This window comes from Schistocerca serialis, chromosome 2 (assembly GCF_023864345.2).
Source record: "Schistocerca serialis cubense isolate TAMUIC-IGC-003099 chromosome 2, iqSchSeri2.2, whole genome shotgun sequence".
Taxonomy (NCBI): domain Eukaryota; kingdom Metazoa; phylum Arthropoda; class Insecta; order Orthoptera; family Acrididae; genus Schistocerca; species Schistocerca serialis.
Genome location: NC_064639.1, coordinates 596,715,793 through 596,738,904, shown reverse-complemented (window position 1 = coordinate 596,738,904; position 23,112 = coordinate 596,715,793). Strand labels below are relative to the sequence as shown.

Here is a 23,112-nt window from a genome sequence, read left to right as displayed (position 1 = left end):
AACATCCCTGTAATGGACTGGCCTGCACAGAGTCCGGACCTGAATCCTATAGAACACCTTTGTTATGTTTTGGAACGCCGACTTCGTGCCAGGCCTCACCGACCGACATCGATGCCTCTCCTCAGTGCAGCACTCCGTGAAGAATGGGCTGCCACTCCCCAAGAAACCTTCCAGCACCTGATTGAACGTATGCCTGCGAGAGTGGAAGCTGTCATCAAGGCTAAGGGTGGGCCAACACCATATTGAATTCCAGCATTACCGATGGTGGGCTCCACGAACTTGTAAGTCATTTTCAGCCAGGTGTCCGGATACTTTTGATCACATAGGGTATCTAGGAACTTTTAATGAATTCGTCGTATGACTGGCAGAATCCCCTGCTCTCATCCTCCATTTTACTGGTGACGCAACCTATTTCTCTTCTGTCGTCCAGGTATTCTGACAATATACAGTTAAACTGTTTTACGACAATTTTAGGCTGTAAATTCTCACTTGCAGTGAAATTATGGAAAGTACATACCTATAAATAGTGGTCTTCATTGCCAAAATTTCCACAGTTAGAGCGAGCGAGGTGGCGCAGTTGTTATCACACTGGAATCGCATTCGGGAGGGCGACGGTTCAATGCCGCGTCTGGCCATCCTGATTTAGATTTTCCGTGATTTCCCTAAATCGCTCCAGGCAAATGCAGGGATGGTTCCTTTGAAAGGGCACTGCCGACTTCCTTCCCTGTCCTTCCCTAACCCGATGAGACCGATGACCTCGCTGTCTGATCTTCTTCCCCAAAAACAACCCAGCTTCCTCTGTTATTTCTCACTGAAATTAGTTTTTTTTACTATTGAACCTAATTTTTTCTCTACCCTCTCAGCAAAGACATCAATGCCTCTGGCAGTAAAATCACTGACCTGCTTAATACCAGCTACTCCGTCAGGCACCACTTTTGTATTTCTTGTTGCAAAATTTTGTACATTGTCATCGGCGAACCTCAAAGTTTTTATTTCTTCTCCATGGATTTTAATACCTACTCCGAAATTTTCTTTTGTTTCCTTCACTGCTTGCCCAATATACAGATTGAATAACATCGGGGATAGGCTACAGCCCTGTCTCACTCCCTTCCCAACCACTGCTTCCCTTTCGTACCCCTCGACTCTTATAACTGCCATCTAGTTTCTGTACAAATTGTAAATAGCCTTTCGCTCCCTGTATTTGACCCCTGCCACCTTCAGAATTTGAAAGAGAGTATCCCAGTCAACAATGTCAAAAGCTTTCTCTAAGTCTACAAATGCTAGAAACGTAGGTTTGCCTTTCCTTAATCTAGCTTCTAAGATGAGTCGTAGGGTCAGAATTGCCTCACGTAAAAAGATATCCAGTGTATGAAATGTAGGTTGCCCAAACTTTCAACAACGAACCCATGAACAGTCGATGAAGCCTTGACAAGTATCAATGCTCCAAGTTGGAAAAAAGCTATTGAAAAAGATTTACAATCATTTTTGGGTGATAGTACATATGAATGGGTCGTGATGCCTGAAAAAAATGCCACTAAGAACAATATCGGTACTCTGTATTAAAAAACCTGAGACTGCAACACCAAAATTCAAGGCCATATTGGTAGTTAAAGGATATGTTCAGAAAGAAGGAACAGATTATAATGAGACTTACTCACCAGTGGCGAAATATCTATCATTAAGACATCTTTTAGTTCTTGCAGTATGGGAAGTCCTATTAATTCATTAAATGGATGTGAAAACAACCTATCTGATTGGAAAGCTGTTAGAGGAAATATATGTGATCCCACTTAATGAAGTTAAAACAACTTATCAAGGGCACAGGAAAATAAGGTGTTTGAAGAGAAACATGTACGGATTGATGCAGAGTAGCCATTGCTGGAAAACATGTTTACATAAAACTTAGATAAAGCTCAGCATATCACAGTCAAAAGCTGATCCAAGTATATGTTACAAAAGAAGCAAGGAAGGAAATACAGTCATGGGCATATGGGAAGATGAGCCGGCCGTTCTAGGCGCTACAGTCCGGAACTGCGGGACTGCTACGGTCGCAGGTTCGAATCCTGCCTCGGACATGGGTGTGTGTGATGTCCTTAGGTTAGTTAGGTTTAAGTAGTTCTAAGTTCTAGGGGACTGATGACCTAAGATGTTAAGTCCCATAGTGCTCAGAGCCATTTGAACCATTTTTTTGGGAAGATGATTTTCCTTTTACTTCGCCAACAGTGAAAATAAAACAGACCTTTTAAAAGAAAAACAGTTACGTTCAAAATTTAATGTGCATGATTTGGGGGAAGTTAATCAATACTTAGGCATGAAGATTCTAAGAAGCACCAAGAGAGGAGTTATCGAGTGATCAATCTATGTATACAAGAAAAAAATCCTAGAAAAGTTCGGTATGGAAAATTGTAATCCTATTTCTACCCCAATGGTAAATAATGTGAAACTGTTAATAACTGATGAGGATAAGATATGTAAGGAAGTGTACCCAATTTGGAAGCTGTAGGAATTCTACTGTACTTCGCACAGTCTTCCAGACCAGAAATTGCATTTACCACAAATGTTGTACAATGATCCAAGAGAAAAACATTGGATGGCAATCAAGATAATACTCAGATATTTAAAGCAAACTACTGATTATAAGCTGTAGCATAATAGTGGGTGGGTATAGTGATGCAAACTGGGGAAGTGAGCTGGAAAGCAGACGCTCCATCACTGGAAGTTACTTTAAACTAATGGAGGATTAAAATCCAGATCATGTAAGAGGCAGTGACAGTTGCTTTGAGAACCTTGGAAGCTGAATATAAGCCCTTATCCTTCGCTACCCAAGAAGCTCTGTGGATCAGAACACTGGTAGGTGAAATAGAATCACTTACAAAAATAAACCAATTGTGATATTTTGTGATAATATGGGAGCTATTAAACTTGTCAACAATAATGTCATCAGAGTGAGATCAAGACATATTGACATAAAGCATCACTTTATAAGAGATCGTCTAGAGCAGGGAAATATAACCATCAATCGTGTATCCAGAGGAGAAATGTTATCAGATCTTCTAACCAATCCTCGCAATGACAAGTTTCAGAACTTGGTGGAACATTACGGTCTAACCTGTGATGTGTAGTGTTCAGTATTTGAAATATATTTGTTCAAGGGTGAGTATTGGAGATATGTGAAAAAAGTAGTTTTTCAGTATTTATAGTTGTAAGTAGGATACATTGCGCTGATTGCATTAGACCTCTTTCAAATAGTATTATATGCTTATTGACTGGCAATGAGGCATTGTGCGTAGCCTTTATGTAAAATGTGTTAATGAAATATAAGTTTTTGTTTTATCCCTAAACAATTTTTCCACGTCATTTTGATGTGCTAAACTAAAGATTCGAACAGAACCTCGAGATCCGGAAGAGCTCCCAGACAAAAGGAAGAGTCGCTTCGTTATGTGTAGCAGAAAATGTAAGATGTCTGTATGTAAAAGCATTCTCCATTGTCTGTGAAAACTGTGCATGAAACACTGTGGATGAGATGAAGGAACAGAATGTGTAAACTCTGTTTTTACATAAACCAACTATCATCCCGTCTATTAAATAGGCGTAACCAGAATACAACACACCACGTGCTGTTGTGTGAGTAATATGTACTGAGAAATACGTGCCAACCAAGTGTGATGTAAGATTATTATGTGTTAGGCATTTACTGTTTTGTGGTTGACAGAGTCAATCAAGCAAACCTGATGTTACAACTGACACGGCCACTCGAGAGTTAAAGAGAATTAATTTCACAGAAATTATATCTCATAATTGACATTGCAAGAGTTTCAAGATAGAAAACAAGCAGTTGCTTTCTTCGTAAACGGGACCACGATGTGTGCACCAATAGAACAATCTGCACGCTTTGAGCTAGTAGTAACGGAAACTGACAAGTGTGACCACAATACGAGCAATAAATAACCCGAGGATAGTTGGAAAACATTCAAAAATGTCGTCCACAAAATAAATAAGGAGATATTGCACTTATTTCAGAAATTTATTCAGGCTAATTTCGAAAGACTATGAAACCAGACTGTTCTAATAATTCGAACAAATTTGTTGTTACAAATTGCACATGTGGGAGAAATAAGTTGAAAAATGGAGATGAAAATGGTTCAAATGGCTCTGAGCACTATGGGACTTAACTTCTGAGGTCATCAGTCCCCTAGAACTTAGAACAACTTAAACCTACTAACCTAAGGACATCACACACATCCATGCCCGAGGCAGCATTCGAACCTGCGACCGTAGCGGTCGCGCGGTTCAAGACTGTAGCGCCTAGAACCGCTCGTCCACTCCGGCCGGCAAAAATGGAGATTGAATACTGCACAGAGACCGTCCGAAAATACGTTTCCACAAGAGCGTCAGACGTTCATATGGCGCCTTCCCCACTTTTCAACACAAGCGAGGTATCGTTTCCATCCTACCACTCCCTTTTTCCTTCTACCTCGTAGAATAGTTGCTTGCTTTTCTTGGCCTCTTAGTGAGACCGGTAGTAATAGAGAACAAAGCGGAAGAATCTTATACCTCACCCCTGAAACATGCTTTTACAAAAGACAAGGAACATGCTTCCCCTCGTAAAGGTGGCGCCAAGTGTCGCTTACCTGTTGTATACAATATGTCCTCATTCATAGCATATAAAAATATAGCTGATAGACATTTTTTCTTTTTACGTCAAAATAGTGAGAAAAAGTATGTCGTTTGTTTTTCGCCCAATCCGGTGCAGAACCAAATAAATTATGGAGTGAATACCGCCTTATGAAAATTACATGACAAAGTGAAATTTAATGAAACGACTACCGTAATCAAAATTATATTCGATAAGTTCTCTTAAATCTCTTTCCGCGTTTTTTAAATGACGTTCAACTCAGTACGGACAGAATCATCCAAAGGTGGTAACCAAATGACTTAAGCCACGTACCCAGGCTCTCTATTTATCCATTAAAAATGCACTCCTTGTTTATTCTCTCACCAAGAAACTTCCAGATCTTGTGGTTCAACTTACTAATGGGCTCAAATTGACAACTTCCGAACTGATACATACTGTAGATGAGTGGGGATATATTTTGTAAGACATTATTAATGCTCTGAAAAAAGTTGGTCCAGTTGACTCAAATTGGGTAACCACACAATTTCTGAAGATTTAATTGAAGAAAGAAAGAACATGGCCATTAAAGAAGACCCTGTATGGAGTGGGATAGGGGAGGACATGGGATTTGGCTATCTCAGAAACTGAGCCGGGCATTTGTTCGAAGTAAATTGCTGGAACCACGTAAAAAGAAAATCACGATGACAGGAACGATGTGTACAACCCCAGACACAAAGAAAATTTCATGCCTCCAACGTATCACTTAAAACTATACCAACAGGCACCTAAGTACATGGAATGAAAGTCTGCAATAAACTCAAGGGCATAGATGTACTGAGCATGGAAATAGGTTCACTGAAGCGAAAAATTTTTGATCTCCTTGTGGAAAAACGGCTCTACTCATTTATAAATGATGAGATGATCATAAGAACAGTTTAACGATTTAATATGACGCTGTTATGATAATACTGTGAGTATAAAATAATGTCTGGAAAATTTAGACACGATGTACTGGTAGACCATGAGAAAAACAATTTAATAATATTATTGTCTTCGACATAAACCTGTGCTCGTAAAATTAGTGTTAGAAAATTATTTAACTATATTTATCATACGCCAAAAATTGGCGTGTCTTCTGTACAATATGATCTGTAAAATGTATGTTATGAGACGAATAAAATACAAATACGAAAGTATTAAAGCTCCATTCACTCTCGAACACCACTTTTGTATCAACCACTGTACCACATCATTCATCCTCCTAATAGTGCTGCTCGTGTAGACCTAATATCGTTGAATAATAGAGAGACAGTTCTCCGGAAATTTTATTATCTTCACTTCTCTTAATGAGTCGATATTTACGTCGCCACATGTTTGTTGTACGGATTGTCTGAATTTTGTACGGATCTGTATCTTTTTATCAAAATACGAGGTTCGAAGCCTGCTAAAAGTTTGATATTTTACTGAGATAACAGATACATTGTACCATTGTATCTGACTCTTTTACACTAAAGATGCTTTAAAGTTAGGCTGATGACGCCTTGTGGTGCATCATTGAGTAGTAAAAGAAGACTAGTCCATTTTTACCCCCCTTCCCCATTTTTTCCGCCTAACAATCATATTCAAACACACTAATTGCTTACGCGACATTAATAAGAAAATTAGACTGTCTTGGGTTTTTTTCTGTTTATAATAAAAAATAGCAAACTATATATACCTAAAGTAGCATTTCCCATAAGTGTGATGCTTTTCGACTTCTACCTTCCAGTTGCTGAATACTGTAACGTACACGGGGTCGTTTGTATGGGTGTGAACACACACATATATATAAATATGGAGTTATAGTTTTAGAGGTACTTCACAGCCAAAGGCTGCCAATCCTAAAAGGAGCAGATAACTTCCGAAGCTGAACGATATGCTTTTGACGTGAAAACTTCTACTCGCTCGTAGGTCGAATTTTCTTGCGTGACAAAATGTCGTCAGATTTGAATCGTTAATACCTACGAGATTAATAATGCATAAACAATGGTTGAGCCCACGACGGATACATCATGTCTGTACGAGTTTGTCGCGCAATATTTATTTTGCCCATGACGCCGTCGTACCAGCGTAGGCAAATGCGCGATTGTTAGGAAACAGGCCACTGATTCGTGTGCCGTTGTGAAGAGCTTGCGCAGCACTGCTTGGACCGAAAGTGAGACAATAAAAATATTCGTCGAAATATAAGTGAAAATCGACATTTAAATAAAAATAATGAAATCTGTCGTATATATATTCGGAACTATAGAAAACGCAGGTCAGACTAAAACTGATATCCAAAATAAATCAAAAAGCCTAAAAAGTCCAGTGATGAGGGAATCAGAGAACTACGGCAGTGCCGAAAAGGAAATGAAAGAAATTGCGCAATGCGATTGCATAGCTGGCTCATCGGGCATCTCACAGCACAGTATTATATCGAGCGCACGCAGTTAACATCCTTTGATATAGTTGTTCGGCTTCATGAGCCCACAGACCATTGCTACATGTGATAAACTTGTGATGTATCTATTTTGTGACCATTATACTAATCTACGTCACGATTTTATTAAAGGGATTGATTATCAAATAACTTATTAATACGAACACTTGTTATGATTTTATCCCGACTACTGAACGAAAAATCTACGGCGTGAACCCGAATAGTGCATACAGTAACTTTTTTTTTACTGTTGTTCGATTAATTTTGATTCCCATTTCCAGACTCAAGCATGAGAGTAAATGCTTATCTGTTAGTGCTATTTCTACATCTTCGCCAGACAAATAATTTGGTGTCAGAAAATGTCTTTCCCTCGTCTCCCCAAATGAGTGGCACTTACCGAGGACAGCTCAAAGGCTGAGACGGTAGAACCTATACGGGATTTTATCTGTTAATGCCAGTAATGAGTCGTCCAAGGAAGAAAACGCACCAGAAACCAAGGCACGCCTTCGGTAAAGTACCGCCGAGGGGAGCAAACCGTTCATAACAGTTAGGTAACATGTTTGTTCGCTTGCGCCGCCCCAGCCGGACAAAAGTGAACGCGTGTTTGGAAAGCTCTGGCCGGTGTCGAAAATGAGGGCCGCGGAAGGGCTGAAAGCTTCCCATGTTGCACAAGGATACCACCCTGAGAGCGTCAAACCGCAAGTTCTAAAGCTTGCCTATATAAGGGGGATGGCAGCGTCGCGCGCAGTACCATTTCCTTAGCGTGAGTGGGGTGGATAGTATCGAACATCTCTGCGCACATGTAAGTAAGCTTGTACCATAACAAATCTGTTTCTGTAAAGTTATATATTTTCGAGCATTGCACATCAAATTTATTCGTGCATGTCGCTATTTCAACATCGTAAGCGCAAATGGAAACAATGTCGGCGTATCGAATAATTAGGAAAAACGGGTGCATTCGCTAGCGCTGAAAATTTTTTATTCTTGAGGGTGTTCGTTAAGCCGCGAGTCATGAACAAATTGGCGTAGCAAAACTAACTTTTTAGGCTTGTAATTTTGTCCTTGTGCAGGTTCATAGTTGTCATCATTGTTGTTGTTGTTGTGGTCTTCAGTCCTGAGACTGGTTTGATGCAGCTCTCCATGCTACTCTGTCCTGTGCAAGCCTCATCATCTCCCAGTACCTACTGCAACCTACATCCTTCAGAATCTGCTTAGTGTATTCATCTCTTGGTCTCCCTCTACGATTTTTACCCTCCACGCTGCTCTCCAATACTAAATTGGTGATCCCTTGATGCCTCAGAACATGTCCTACCAACCGATCCCTTCTTCTAGTCAAGTTGTGCCACAAACTTCTCTTCTCCCCAATCCTATTCAATACCTCCTCATTAGTTATATGATCTACCCATCTAATCTTCAGCATTCTTCTGTGGCAACACATTTCGAAAGCTTCTATTCTCTTCTTGTCCAAACTAGTTATCGTCCATGTTTCACTTCCATACATGGCTACGCTCCATACGAATACTTTCAGAAACGACTTCCTGACACCTAAATCAATACTCAACGTTAACAAATTTCTCTTCTTCAGAAACGCTTTCCTTGCCATTGCCAGTCTACATTTGATATCCTCTCTACTTCGACCCTCATCAGTTATTTTGCTCCCCAAATAGCAAAACTCCTTTACTACTCATTTCTTAATCTAATTCTCTCAACATCACCCGACTTAATTCGACTACATTCCAATATCCTCGTTTTGCTTTTGCTGATGTTCATCTTATACCCTCCTTTCATGACACTGTCCATTCCGTTCAACTGTTCTTCCAAGTCCTTTGCTGTCTCTGACAGAATTACAATGTCATCGGCGAACCTCAAAGTTTTTATTTCTTCTCCATGGATTTTAATACCTACTCCGAATTTTTCTTTTGTTTCCTTCACTGCTTGCTCAATATACAGATTGAATAACATCGGGGAGAGGCTACAACCCTGTCTCACTCCCTTCCCAACCACTGCTTCCCTTTCATGCCCCTCGACTCTTTATAACTGCCATCTGGTTTCTGTATAAATTGTAAATAGCCTTTCGCTCCATCATTATCAGTTCCAAAAAACCGGCTGACACTGGATCGAGCTTCTGCCAGACTGTCCTAATCGACAGAAGTACTCTATCAATTATACAGTTACATTGCATTTCAGTATCTTTACGACTTTTTTCCTCTCAAAATGTGTAAAAATTCTTCCTGAATATTTTGCGTTCAGCAAGCCTGGAAAGTGAGGAGGGGCGGATACTCTAGTGAATAAATTATGCAAAGGGGAAAATTAAAAACTGTAGCTGTTTTATTATTTATTCACTTAGATGTAGTTTAGAGGGACGTTCGAGACGCTTTTGGTCTCTGCAGCACTTCCAGCACTCGACGAATCGAAAATTTTGTCTCTGTGTCGGCGAAAGTTGCAGCGGAACGGGAAAAGGAAAGCAATAATTCATTCGTTCGTTAACTTTCTGCACTACTTCCATGTTTGCCCCAAATGTAAGAATATTTGACACTATATGTCGTAAATGATCCATCGCTAGCTACTTGCGAATAAGTTTCACAAACCAGTTTCGAGACTTTGTCTCGTCATCAGCATTTTTATGCTGCCAATACTGGTACTTTAATATGAAATTAAGGTATTTACACCACCCATGGTTTGTGTCAGTCCGTTATGTCTGATGCAATTTTACTTGCTTCAGGAGGTTGTATGCATCAAACTAGAGTGTTCCTGTCACTTTAGCACACGTTCACTGTAAATGAGGAGTGAAAGTGACAGAAATGCGATTTTTCATAATCTACCTCATGCAATATGCATCACAAATTCGCCTTTTATAATAAAAGTGTTTCAAAGTACAGACATAAATCAGAAATCACTATTAGTAAATCAAATTGAAAACAAGAACTGACAACTGACAGTTTACCAAACCATATGCATAGGTGTTGGCAAAAGGAGTGGGGTGGGGCAGAGGTGGCACACGGTAGTGGTGATGATGGTTGGGGGGGGGGGCGGGAGGGACCATATCCCTCTCCCCCCACCCTGTGGAGTCTGCTGTAGGAAGATATTATTCACTACAGAATTCCTGTGATCTTGCTGGACCTCTCATTTAGGCATCTGTAATATTATATGGCTGGTCACAGTGTGACAGTACTATGGCTTTAGTAACTGCTGTATAAGAATGATTGCCAATTTTAGAGCCTTGCAACCCCGCCCCTGATAAATTTCTGCAAACACCAGTATCAAATTATTGGAAGCGAGCTTAAAACATCAGATGGTGTATTTTAACAAAATGGACTACACATAATAGGTACATCTGTGTTTCGAATGCTCGACTAAATTATGCCAAGTACAATGTTCAACAATAGCTTATAGCAATTCTACATCATATTTCTCGTTAGCTTATAGCAATGCTGTTTCTTTTTTCTCCTGAATTTAATGTAAATGGCAGATAAAATAATTGTTCAAAAGAAATGATTTTCGGTGTCCATCTTGGAGCTGACCTTACAAACCTTTAAAGAGTTGCATTTGTTATGTTATTAATGTGAGTTCTTTCTTTGTGGTTTTGTAGAACATTTTTCTTTCCTTTTCTGTATTTTTCCTTATCATATTGTTTCCAGATACTAAGCAGAAAATCTGCATATTCTTATGTCAGCTAATGTCTTATTGCCACATATCAGTAGTTTCTTACAGATCTTCTCATCAGTATTTCATATGGCTGACAAATGGTGGCACTGAAATCTCTCTCCCCTTTATACACCACCCCCATTTCAATCTGCACCATATGCATGTCAGTCACAGCTTACACCAGACCATACCAGGACTAGCTAAATATCTGTGATCCAAAACAGACTATAAGAACCATATAGCCCAACTGAGATGGAATTCCAACTACAAAACCAAAAGCCATCCCTTCTGTATATTTGAATGGTACACTTGTAGTGCATTTTATCTGAGTGTAACAATATACAGAAATCAAGCAATGGAAATGTGGTTTCAGTTGCCTGGGACTGGTCATTTGTATGAGTTGTGTTTGCATGTGTGTGTGCTTATGTGTGTCTATTGTTGACAAAGGACATAATGGCCAAAAGCTATAATTGTGAAAGTCTTTTTGTTGTGGCTATGTGCGACTCAGCATCTCTGCTATATGGTGAGTGGCAAGTTTCCTTCTCAAATATTGTAACAACACACAACAAGATTTCATGTGCAAATAAAACCTGATCAATCTAAGGCAATATTTTATCAGTGATAAATACTTATACCTGAAATAAAGAGTGTGCGATGTAACATCTGTAAGTTCAAACAATAGCAAGTCCAGCAACATTCACAAGTTCGCTAGATACAGAATAACTGAAAAGCAAGTCGAGTGTATTGCTGTTAGGAGCTTCGGATGCCTATCTTATCACTCCCTGTACCTCTATTCCTTCCTACCACTGTCATCTTTCAAGATTTTTCTGCTTTGTGTATTGTAGAGTTTGCGTACTGATCCACAGCTGTTCCTGTTGAGGACTGGTTTTATGGTACCAACCTGTGAGCTACTTTAATACCTTCAATAATATTGGCTTTATTTTCAGATTCATTGTTGTCACCTTATTTAGTGTTTATTGTCTCTTTTTTTGCTATGGTTGGGCTCCTGTGTATATACTGTTTCAGTGCCTATTTACACAAGAAAAAACCGTAATTAGGGCAGTGACTTTTGTCAGCTCTATATGAGATCTATGCATTACACTACCATCACAACCCATGTAAAGTGAATGGCAGTGCGTGTCCAGAAAATGTCTCCATGTTGTAATTTGCAAACTGAAATCTGAAATAATGGAAACTGAAATTTGTAGTAGTTTAACTAAGGGATTATTCAATAAAAAAAAAAAGATTTATCTGTCCATCCTATAAATTCAGTATCACATTATTGTACGCTGATTAAAGAAACAAAAAATTGTAGACTTAGGTTCATTTTATTCTGAAGAGAAGTTTGTCCCAATGTAAATTATTATTCCTGGCCTATAAATCTTTCAGTATTTCCTCTCAGAAAGTTTTTTCAAATTAAGAAAACCATAACCTTTTAAGTGTCTTTCAGTTAAACAGTTTAAATGTGGTTTCTCAATATTTACCCTATTCCATCATTTGTAATAATGACAGTAAGATTTCGTTTATTCATATATTTTATCTGTACCACGGTATTGAGCCCCAGCCAAGTTGCACTGAATAGATCAACAAATATATAAAACAGATTGCACAAAAATATTAAACTATACTTACATGCAAGCATAAAAATAAAGTTGATTACTATGTATATTAGTATCAGGTACAGGTGCCCCTCAATAATAATGCTCAAAAACATACATGCATAGATACCTCAAAATTCTGATAAGATTTTGTACATAATTTCTATATATTTCTTCTCTTTTTGCCTAAAAACACATAGTTTTTCTCCATATTATTTCTTTATGTTCCCAAATGTCTTTCCGGACATGAAGTATTAAACTGGTGTGTGTGTGTGTGTGTGTGTGTGTGTGTGTGTGTGTGTGTGTGTGTGTGTCAAAGCAAAATTGAAATTGAAAATGATGGTAATGAGATGAATTTCAAAAAAGAGTTATGGCACAAGATCAAAATATTAATCAGTTAAGGAAAATAAAGCTAAAAATTTACGCTGAAAAATATAAAGTCTTTCACATTTTTGAATAACATTTAAGCAGCACATTTTCTTGGCTTCTGTTCAATGCACAGCATGAATAAATGCTTCTATACACCATATAATATCTTACACTGTCTAATTTGCTGCACTGTTTACAGCTCTGCTAGGAAGATGTTGATGCAGGCACTGTTTGTGGCTGTGCTGGCATCATTCTGCAATGCACAGTTTCAACCACAACCAGCAGGTCGTATCTTAGAGCCACCTGTTCCAACTCTCTGTGCACAGAGTGAGTATGAATAACAGATACAGAAACATGTATATTGATTAATATAATGGCTAAACTATTCATAAGCTAATAGAAAAAAAAACATCATATTGCACGTCAAGTAATGACGTGTGGATGAATTACTTAATTAACTTTCGTTTATAGTACCACAGTTCTGTGTAATATATGATAAACCTTTACTTTGATATTTTACAAACAAACCATTTGTTTCTGAGGGAGTCAGGTTGTACTCTATTTACTCTTGAATCTTTAAGAATAATTTGTTCTAAATGTGTTGCACAAATAACGCTGTCAGTTTAAGCCAGTGAAGGCCAATATTCCACAACATGATAGCCATCTGACATCATCACAAAACAAACTGAGGAATAATTCATTATACTTTATAAACAGTTGTTAACAAACTGCTGACAACTGTTTCACCTTAAGACAGAATTCTATGCCATATGACTGTTTTGACGTTAAAGCCAAATAGAAAAAGTACCAGTAGGCCTACTTCTTTCATTCTGGCAGTTTAAGTTCTATAGTATATTATTCACTCAGCATCCATTCACAATCTACAATAATAAATATGCAAAACATACACCTGTCTTGCACAAAACTATTTGTTAGGCCATAACACTTGATACACTCATAAATGGCAAAAATCTCTTCCACAACCACAATCCATCTAGAACTGACTCTATCTATGCAAGGGGGATTATTTTAACAGCATAATGTTTTAGTTTCCCTAGTAGAGTTTTATTACCTATGCAACAGAAGACCTTGATAAGGTCTTAGAAAATGTAAACACAGTAATTTTCTTGTCTAATTCTGCCAGAATTGAGTTTGTGGAATCACATAACTGATGAGCCAAAACTTTATGACCACCTGCTTAATAGTGTGTTGGTGCACCTTTGAAACACAATTCTGAATGGCCCAGATTTGCCTTGGTAGGTTCCCTAAGGTAAGCAGTGCCAGTTGTCAATGGACAGGTCACACAACACTCTTGTATAGGAGTGAAGTTGGTACTAGATAGTGTCCCAGATGTGTTTTCCACCAGATTCAGATAAGCAAATCTAATGACCAAGTGAGTTCCTTATTATCCTACTCAAACAAGTACCAAGATTCTGGTCTTGTGACGTGGACAGTTATCCTGTTGGAAGATGCCATTACCACCAAGGAAGATATCAAGCATGAAGTGATGCATGTAATGTGGTCTGCAATAATGCTAACATACTCCACAGTCATTATGGTGCCTTCAATTACTATGGTAGGAAACCCATGAAAGCTGAGGTGAATGTCCCCCATAGCATAATACTGGCTGCAATGGTCTGCATCTGTGGTGTTGTGCATATTTAAAGCAGCTGTTTCTGTGGCTCACAGTATGTCAAAACAACTATCAACATGGTGTGACAATAAATGTGATACATGCAGACAGGAAATATGTTTCCATTAATAAATGCTCCAGTCTTTGTGATTCTGTGCCCACTGCAATAGTAATTGATGATGTCACTAAACCAACATAGGAACACACAGGGAACATCTGCTGTGGAGCCCCATGTTCAAAGCGTGTGCTGAATGGTGTGCTTTGAAACATTTGTGCCTGCACCAGCAGTTTACTTTGTCACCAGGTCAGCAACAGGTCGCCACCTATCCTGCTTTACAATGTGGGCAAGCTTCTGACCTCCAAATTCTATAATGAGGCATGTCCTTCAATTACTTTCGACAGATGCTCACAACAATAGCACATGAACAGCTGACCAGTTTTGCTGTTTCCAAGATGCTCATTACCAGGTGCTGGGCCATATCAGTTTGCCCTTTATCATAGTCACTTGGGCTAATGGATTTCTCCAACTGTAGTCCGTACTGTTACTGGAATGATTCCTCATTCATCTTTGCTCTGCCCATGTACTCTCCTTAGTGCACAACATGCCTACAATGCCACCAGATGGCATTTAATTATGCAATGAGCAGTGTATCACTTGCTCTGTAGAGTATCAACTAAGAAAATCAAACTGAGAAATTGTTAGCAGTTTGTCGTAAAAATGGTACAATATTCTATTTTAAGCATCTTTCAAAAATATTTTGAGAACATGGAGAGTAGGGACGTGGATCTGTTAAAGGTCTCTTGTTTACATCCACTTTAACAAATGGTTATTACTTATTAATAACACAGATTTCAACTGATTACAAAAGTACCAAACAAGGGGATTAAGAGGGGAGTGGGTGCTAACAAGTCATTGCCAAATTTCATTTGGTTAACCTTCCATCATAACCATAAGTTATTGATTTGCGAAGACCTAACAATTTTTGTGGTCTCTTTAACACTAGAGTTGAAAGAATTGACACCTTTCTGTTGGAGTATGCTAGACTTTTACCTGTCTATGCTTTCGCAACCAACGGTTGCTTCGTCAGGAAAGAGGGAAGGAGAGGGATAGACGAAAGGATGTGGGTTTTACAGGAGAGGGTAAGGAGTCATTCCAATCCCGGGAGCGGAAAGACTTACCTTAGGGGGAAAAAAGGACAGGTATACACTCGCACACACACACATATCCATCCACACATATACAGACTTGTCTGCTTGTGTCTGTATATGTGTGGATGGATATGTGTGAGTGTATGTGCGAGTGTATACCTGTCCTTTTTTCCCCCTAATGTAAGTCTTTCTGCTCCCGGGATTGGAATGACTCCTTACCCTCTCCCTTAAAACCCACATCCTTTCGTCTATCCCCCTCCTTCCCTCTTTCCTGATGAAGCAACCGTTGGTTGCAAAAGCTCGAAATTTTGTGTGTGTGTTTGTGCGTTTTTTTAAATTGTGTCTACCTACCAGCACTTTCCCGTTTGGTAAGTCATGGAATCTTTGTTTTTAATATATTTTTCCCATGTGGAATGTTTCTTTCTGTTTTTTTATATATATATATATATATATATATATATATATATATATATATATATATAAGCATTGTGAAAAATGTATTTCAAAAGAATACTCATTGTTCTTCTGAGAAACAGACATCACGTAATAAATTTTAATAAATGACTTTGCAAGTTTTTGGATTTCTTAAAGAAGCACTACTATTTTATTCTTTTGAGAAAGGGCAGTTACAGAACTGAGAATTTTAATAATTGCAATGATACAAAGAGGATTCTTGAAATCAAAAAGTAATAGTCATTGTTACCTTCAGACGGTAATTCAATAATGTAATTCAGAGTTATTTTAAAATTTTTTCATGAAAGTAACATTTTTGTCTCTTTAATCTAGAGAAACAGGATCTATTATTATCCTTAGCTTTCTTGACAAACAATGTTTGACAGTTCAGAAATAATTTTCTAACAGCTTTTTCTACAAAAGTATCTAATAATGAGGCATGAACTATCATATTTTTGTCGGCACTATTTTAAATTAAGAATGAATTTTTGGTATTATGCTTTGTGTGCACAGTATCTAATTTTATTTTGTAAGTGCATCACATATTGAAAGAAAAACATGTTGTTTTTACAAATAATATTAATTTCTTGAAGTTATTGTGAAGTAACAGATATTCTGAGAAAAAACACACATCAAGATACTAATGACACTATTAGAACAGAAGTGTTTTTAAGTATAACATACAAAGGCTAAATTATAATATAATATAAACTGTGGAATACAGTCTTGTCTAATAAATTTAATTATAATAAAAATACCAAGTTTTATGTCTGCAGGGAAGATTCATGAACACTTCAATGGCAAGGGCTATTTCTTCTCATGGAAAGACTCACAAACACAAACTCCTGAAGACTGGCTTGGTGGTCGTAACTGGTGTCGCATGCGTTGTATGGACCTTGTCAGTTTAGAAACTACAGCTGAGAACGAGTTCATTAAGAAGCGAATTGTTGAAGGTCAGTAATTTAATCAGTTAGTCATATGTCCTATAAATGACACAACATGAATATTTTGTTTGTAGAACTTTCATGTATGTGAATTAAATTTTACTGGGGTTGCATGTTCTATTTATAATCTCATTAATGGTGTGACAGTAGATTTCAAGCAAATTTTCATCAATCTGCATGCCCAGCCTTCTGTTGGCCATTAGCTGTTAAAAATTCATCTGGTTTTGGTTAGCTTATTAAGTGTTTCATCTCAAGTGGTTTGGTAGCTAACAGTTTCATAGTATTAAGCAGATGTGTTTGTTTCTAATGATGATTATTATTTTTTCTGTTTGCTGCTATCATTTTTGTGCAGTATTTTTAACCACACACACACACACACACACACACACACACACACACACACACACTTTTACTTAGTATATATTAACACAATAATTTTTTAACTCTAATTGTGAAATATGAAACTACTCCAACACACTGGTGTTAGTTGGCAATAAAATTGTGTGTTCTGTTATGTCAACAGTGCAAAAAAGATGAATATTATGCAAATTAAGTTTTTTATAGGTATAAACATTTTTGTGACACATAGTTGAACTGAATTACGAAATTCAGAAACTGGTACCCATACTTCATAGCGAGTTAGTCTACATTTGTCTGTTCAGATTAGGCAATATTTTTTTCAAAATAGCATACAACAAAAACAAGATAACATTTTACAACATTCACAGGAAACCAACGTTACATATGGACAAGTGGGCGTCTCTGTGACTTTAAGGGTTGTGACCGCCCAGATCTGCAGCCCCTCCATATTAATGGTTGGTTCTGGACTGCTGAACTGACTCGTCTTCCACCCACAACTGACAGACATCAAAATGATTGGAGTCATACTGGAGGGTGAGTTGTCGTTTCTTATTAACATAAGTTTTCTGGAAAATAGCCTAAGACATGATGAATAATTCCAAGTAAAAGTGAAAGCTAGTGAAGACCAGCAAAAGACATACTAAAAAAAATTTAAAAAGCTAAAAAATAATTTACAAAAAGTTCCAGTATTATCCACACAAACACATGCTGACATTTTATTACAATCATCAGAAGGATCTCATTTTGCTGCTTAACAGGAGTTGGATTACACTAGTCAAACAGATTTGGTGACATTAGCAGTGAAAACTAACTGGTGCCAAAATGAGGGGAGTGGGGGGAGGGGAGAGGGAGAGGTGGGGGGGGGGGAGAGGGAGGGAGAGAGAGAGAGAGGGGGGGGGGGGGCTTAAATGCAAATTTGATAAACAGAATCTAACCTGGAAATTCAGGATATATTTCCTGTAAGAACAGCTGTTTGTTTTGCAGAAATGCTTAGGGGACTTTGTGGATACCTGTGGAAGAAATATGATTGTTATTTCACAAAACCCTCTTGGATACATTCAGATAACTGGTAATCAGCATGGACTGTGCAACAATTATATTCCATCATATTACTAGAACAAAGATGATGATAATAAGATAAGAGAGATTATGGTAGATAGTATGATATACAAGGAGACTTTTTCCCCTTGCCTCATTTGCAAATGCGATTGGACTGTGAGATAACTAATTCTAGTTCAAAGTAACATATACCGTGTGTTATGCAATGGCTTGTGAAATACAAATATTGATGTAGTTTTGGAAAAGATGTAAGGGATTTGTGAAGTAACAAGCTACTTATAACTTTTTGCTAGGCAGAAAACATTGCTAAAGGATCATATGCTAGTATACTTTTAAATACATTGCCTTTCATTTTTAAAGAATAGTCCAATATTTTCAGTTACTGCCATAATTACTGTTAACATTTATTTCCTGTTTACATTTTGAATTCCAAATAACATTTCTTAAATTAGACTTTCTCACAAATGATAACACAGCTTTCCTGAAATAATATATATTAATTACAAATAGACTGATAAAGAATTCACCAGACAAACTTAAAAGAAATTCAAATCAGTGTATACAGTTTGTGACCAAAATCAAAAGTGTCAAATGTATACATGTGAAGACTGCAAGACAACACACAAACAATAAAGCTTAAATACATGTATTTTCATGAACTAAGAAATATTCTTGAGTTTCAATGTTGCTTAAATTTTCATGTGACAAAACAGCAAGGTCATGTATAATTAATCAGTGAGAAATTAATTTTCCTTCACAAGATATCTGCCAGTTACACTACTCCAGTGTATTTTAAGTTATATGCAGCTATCATCTTCCAGACTGGAGTTTTCACTCTGCAGCAGAGAGTGTGTTAATATGAAACTTCCTGATATATTAGAACTGCATGCCAGATTGGGACTCTAATCCATGACCTTTGTCTTTCACCATATACATTTCAGGCTTTCATATATCAGTGTCAAAGTGATGAATCAAACATATTACTTGTATGAGAAACTGTGTATATATAATTACAAACAAGTTCCTAAACATACTGTAATGTCAGGACCTATAACTTAAAACACAACTACCATAAGTGCTTATGAGCCATTTGGTTTTGTAATTGCAGAACTAAATATATAGCATCAAAATAGACCACTTCTTCTGGAATTATTACTTTGTTTGTTACTGCCACACTGATATAATAACTTAATAATTAACTTTAATGAAATGTACTGTTTCAAATAGAACTCAAATAAAAGGTAGGAAAAAGGAAGAACAGTAAATTGAAAAATATTTCATGAACATTTTTATCAATTTGTTTTAAGTTAAATACTGAAATTTTATCATAAATTTGTAATTTAAATGAACACTACATCTATTACACCTTATAATAATTTCCCATGTATTTATTGCTTTGCAGACTCAACAGGCCCCAGCCTGATAACAGAGAACCTCAGCAAGGAGGAGCTCCAGAGAACTGCCTTGCTGTGTTGAACAATTTCTACAATGATGGCGTTCACTGGCATGATGTTGCTTGCCACCACCGCAAACCATTTGTCTGTGAAGACAATGATGCTCTTTTGAAATATGTGCGATACACCAATCCCCATCTGAAAGTATAAAACACTGTAAGTGCTGATAGGAACAATAAAATTTTTATAACAAGCCTCATTCTATATGCATGAAAGTCACCTGACTTGTATTCTTACATTCATTTCAAAACACTGAAAGTAATCCACCACTGGAAGTGAATAGTAACACAAGATCTAACCAGAAAACTGAGAAAATTCTGCTAGCGAAAAACAAGTTATTACTGACACTGCACAAAAATTAACCAGTTTCTTTAATTAAAAATGACTTAATCATTATAAAATATCAGTTTTTTGTAGCGCACTGATATCTGTGATCTTAATTTTTTTTTAGGAATTAAAAAATATATATTCGCTACTTCAGAGTTTTAACTTATTTTTTTTACTCCACATATTATGAAGAAATTATTTTAAATTGCTCTCTCAGATTTTGGTTGATAATCTGCCAATGAGTGTTTAATAGATTATTAATGCATTAATGTTTGAGACCTATGCATCAATGCTCGTTTGGAAGAAATATAATATGAGAGATTAACAGATTCAGAAGTAAGTATTGAGAACAAAACTATCAGTACAAGGGCGTCCATGGCAGAGGGCAGTGGAGTGCCACGTCCCCCCTCTCCCTGGTTCTTGGGGAAAAGAAAAAATATAATGCAATCAGGTGTTTTTCTTTCAAGATGATGATTTAAAAATCTGTATGAAGATTTTTATCTGGGTCAGAACTGGAAATTTTTATGGCTACTAACAAGTTGCCATTCATCTTACAAGATACTCCATGCCTTCAGGTCTACCCCTCTGCCCCTACAACCTATTATATACCCTTATACTCGTGTACTCCTAATTAAATTAGTTGGCATTTGAGACAGGAAGTGGACTCGACAATTTCCATCAGCAACGCCCCAAGGGACACACACACACACACACACACACACACACACACACACACACACACACACACGAAGTTCAACATTTTTTGAGATATGGTGTGATTAGTTTGAATTTTCTTCCTAGATGGGAAGTTTTCATGTCTTAAAGCCTTCACTCTCAATAAAATTAGGAACACTTTTTTGATATGCATAGAGAAACTATAGATAACTATACCATATATGAATTTAAGACTTATTATGTTGGTTTTGAAGGCAACAAACATTTTAAACTGGTTTTCTGTCACCATGGAATGGGGAGTCCTCTGATGGCTAGGTTATTGAAGTCTTAAGAACTGGTGACACCACAGTGTTTACCAGCATTCACTGAGGAGAAACAACTATTAAAGTAATGTTCTGTGGTATTTGAATACTTGTACATCATTTGCATATTCAAAGTCACACATATCCACTTCTCCTAAGTGTTGTAATGGCAATAAAACATTAGATTTTTGCCGGCTGGTGAGGCCGAACAGTTCTAGGTGCTTCAGTCCGGAACCACATGACTGCTAAGCTCACAGGTTCGAATCCTGCCTTGGGCATGGATGTGTGTGATGTCCTTGGGTTAGTTAGGTTTGTGGCGGTTATTGACTGCAAGGGTCGACTGCCTCATCTTTGAGAACAAACTTCTTTGTAAGCTGTTGATCTCAGTGTGTTCCGAACTCTGTATTCGAGCAGATGTGTTTGTACTGACATGATCAAAATAAAGTTAATTCATTATAAATGAGCGAATACTTAATGTTGGGTTCGCGATTACCGTACGTAACATCTCGATTCCCATACTGGTGACCCGACACTGACCAACGACAATGAACCAATTACACTGACGACAATGCCGGCTGTTTCTCAGTGCAACACTGGACGTGCCACGCCTCCCTCTATGCAGCACCCAAGTCGCACCGACTCTGGTCGACCGCTACCGACAGCGACATCACGGCCACCACGTGCTGGCTCACTGACCTCGACCCAGTCAAAACAAACAGCTGCACGACATACGATCCTGCCACGGATACCGCACCCATGTCTTGTCAACAACTCGCCCTTTGATAGAGACCGATTCTGATTTCGACCCCATCTTACTCAGTGATACATAGCAGACTGCTTCACGACATACATTTTCGCCTGAACAACTGCAACAGCTATGTGAGCAAATTGCGACATACAACTTGTTGGTACAAAATCAGTTACACATGCTGCAGCCAACATCGACCGAGTACAACATGCAACGAGATGCTCCTGTCGTTGTTCCCCCTCCGACTGCTGATGATCCTTCGCCGTTACATGCATTTTCGCCTGAACAACTGCGACAGCTACGTGAGTAAATTGCAACATACAACTTGTTGGTACAAGATCAGTTTCACATGCTGCAGCTGACACCGACCGAGCACGACATGCAACGAGATGCTCCTGTCATTGTTCTGCCTCCGACTGCTGATGATCCTTTGCTGTTACTACCATCTACAACTAATACCCTGATGATCATGCTACACGGATCTATGTCCCAGATGTCACAACTGTCATCATCATGCCGTCTCAAGTGGAAATTCTGCATTAGTGATGTGATACAAGCAACTTATTTATGCCACTGCCACCTTTCCTTGGTAGTTCCAGACACTTCGTCTCTGTACCACGGCATAACCAGCCGCATTCCAGTGCTTTCACTACCTTCGCAATTTACGACCAACACATCTGCCATTTCTGCTTCGATGAGGGAGCATCTTTCCGCTTCGACACATGACCATGCAGCAGTTTCACAAGAGCAGCTTGCAGCCTTATGACTCGACTGCAGCGCCGACAGCAACAGCATACATGCAGCTCGTTCCATCGAACTGTGTCGCCTCTCCGCCACGGACCAATAGTTCATCTGCCAATTCGACTTGTTCCCATTCACATTACATCTCACCGCCTTGCTGCTCTGACCATGGTTTCGCCGACCACGTCCGCCTTCCACTACCTCACGCCGTCGCCGTGCCTCATGCACAGGGCTCACGGCCATGCCCTCCAACCTTCAATTACGGCTGTTTCACACATCAAAACACCGACACTGTCAACTCTGCTTGGAACATCCTGCCATCTACTGCTGTAACACACTCACCATTCACGGACTCTGAGGTGACGCTTCCGTCCACATCGAAGTCATCCGCCGCCAAGGTCAGTCACGTGCAGCTTGCTGTTTTCTCCCCTGCTGCGACATCAAGCGCCTCTATAACTCCGTCATTATCGTGAGTGTTGCTCATCCGGCATCTCTTATGCAACCTGTTAAGCCACAGCATGGTTGCTCCTCTATGTCATACAGCCAATAACAAACTGTTACCGGACACGTTGCACTTACCGT

General features: G+C 38.4%; 2 protein-coding genes across 3 annotated transcripts in view; one reads left to right on the top strand and one right to left on the bottom strand.

Annotated features, from left to right (window-relative positions):
• Nucleotides 1-19,956, top strand: part of LOC126457623 (uncharacterized) — a 49,788-nt gene extending 29,832 nt beyond the window's left edge. For both annotated transcript variants that reach the window (XM_050094084.1, XM_050094083.1), the window contains 4 exons: nucleotides 12,885-13,012; nucleotides 16,697-16,873; nucleotides 17,593-17,758; nucleotides 19,686-19,956. In XM_050094084.1, the coding sequence (XP_049950041.1) occupies nucleotides 12,898-13,012; nucleotides 16,697-16,873; nucleotides 17,593-17,758; nucleotides 19,686-19,887 (660 nt within the window). In that variant the 5' untranslated portion in view covers nucleotides 12,885-12,897 and the 3' untranslated portion in view covers nucleotides 19,888-19,956. The remainder of the gene's footprint in view (nucleotides 1-12,884; nucleotides 13,013-16,696; nucleotides 16,874-17,592; nucleotides 17,759-19,685) is intronic.
• The window catches only part of LOC126456265 (uncharacterized), a 92,637-nt gene continuing 89,136 nt past the window's right edge, over nucleotides 19,612-23,112 (bottom strand). Inside the window, exon 6 of the mRNA XM_050092017.1 lies at nucleotides 19,612-19,875. The gene's annotated coding sequence lies outside the window, so the exon portion shown is untranslated. The remainder of the gene's footprint in view (nucleotides 19,876-23,112) is intronic.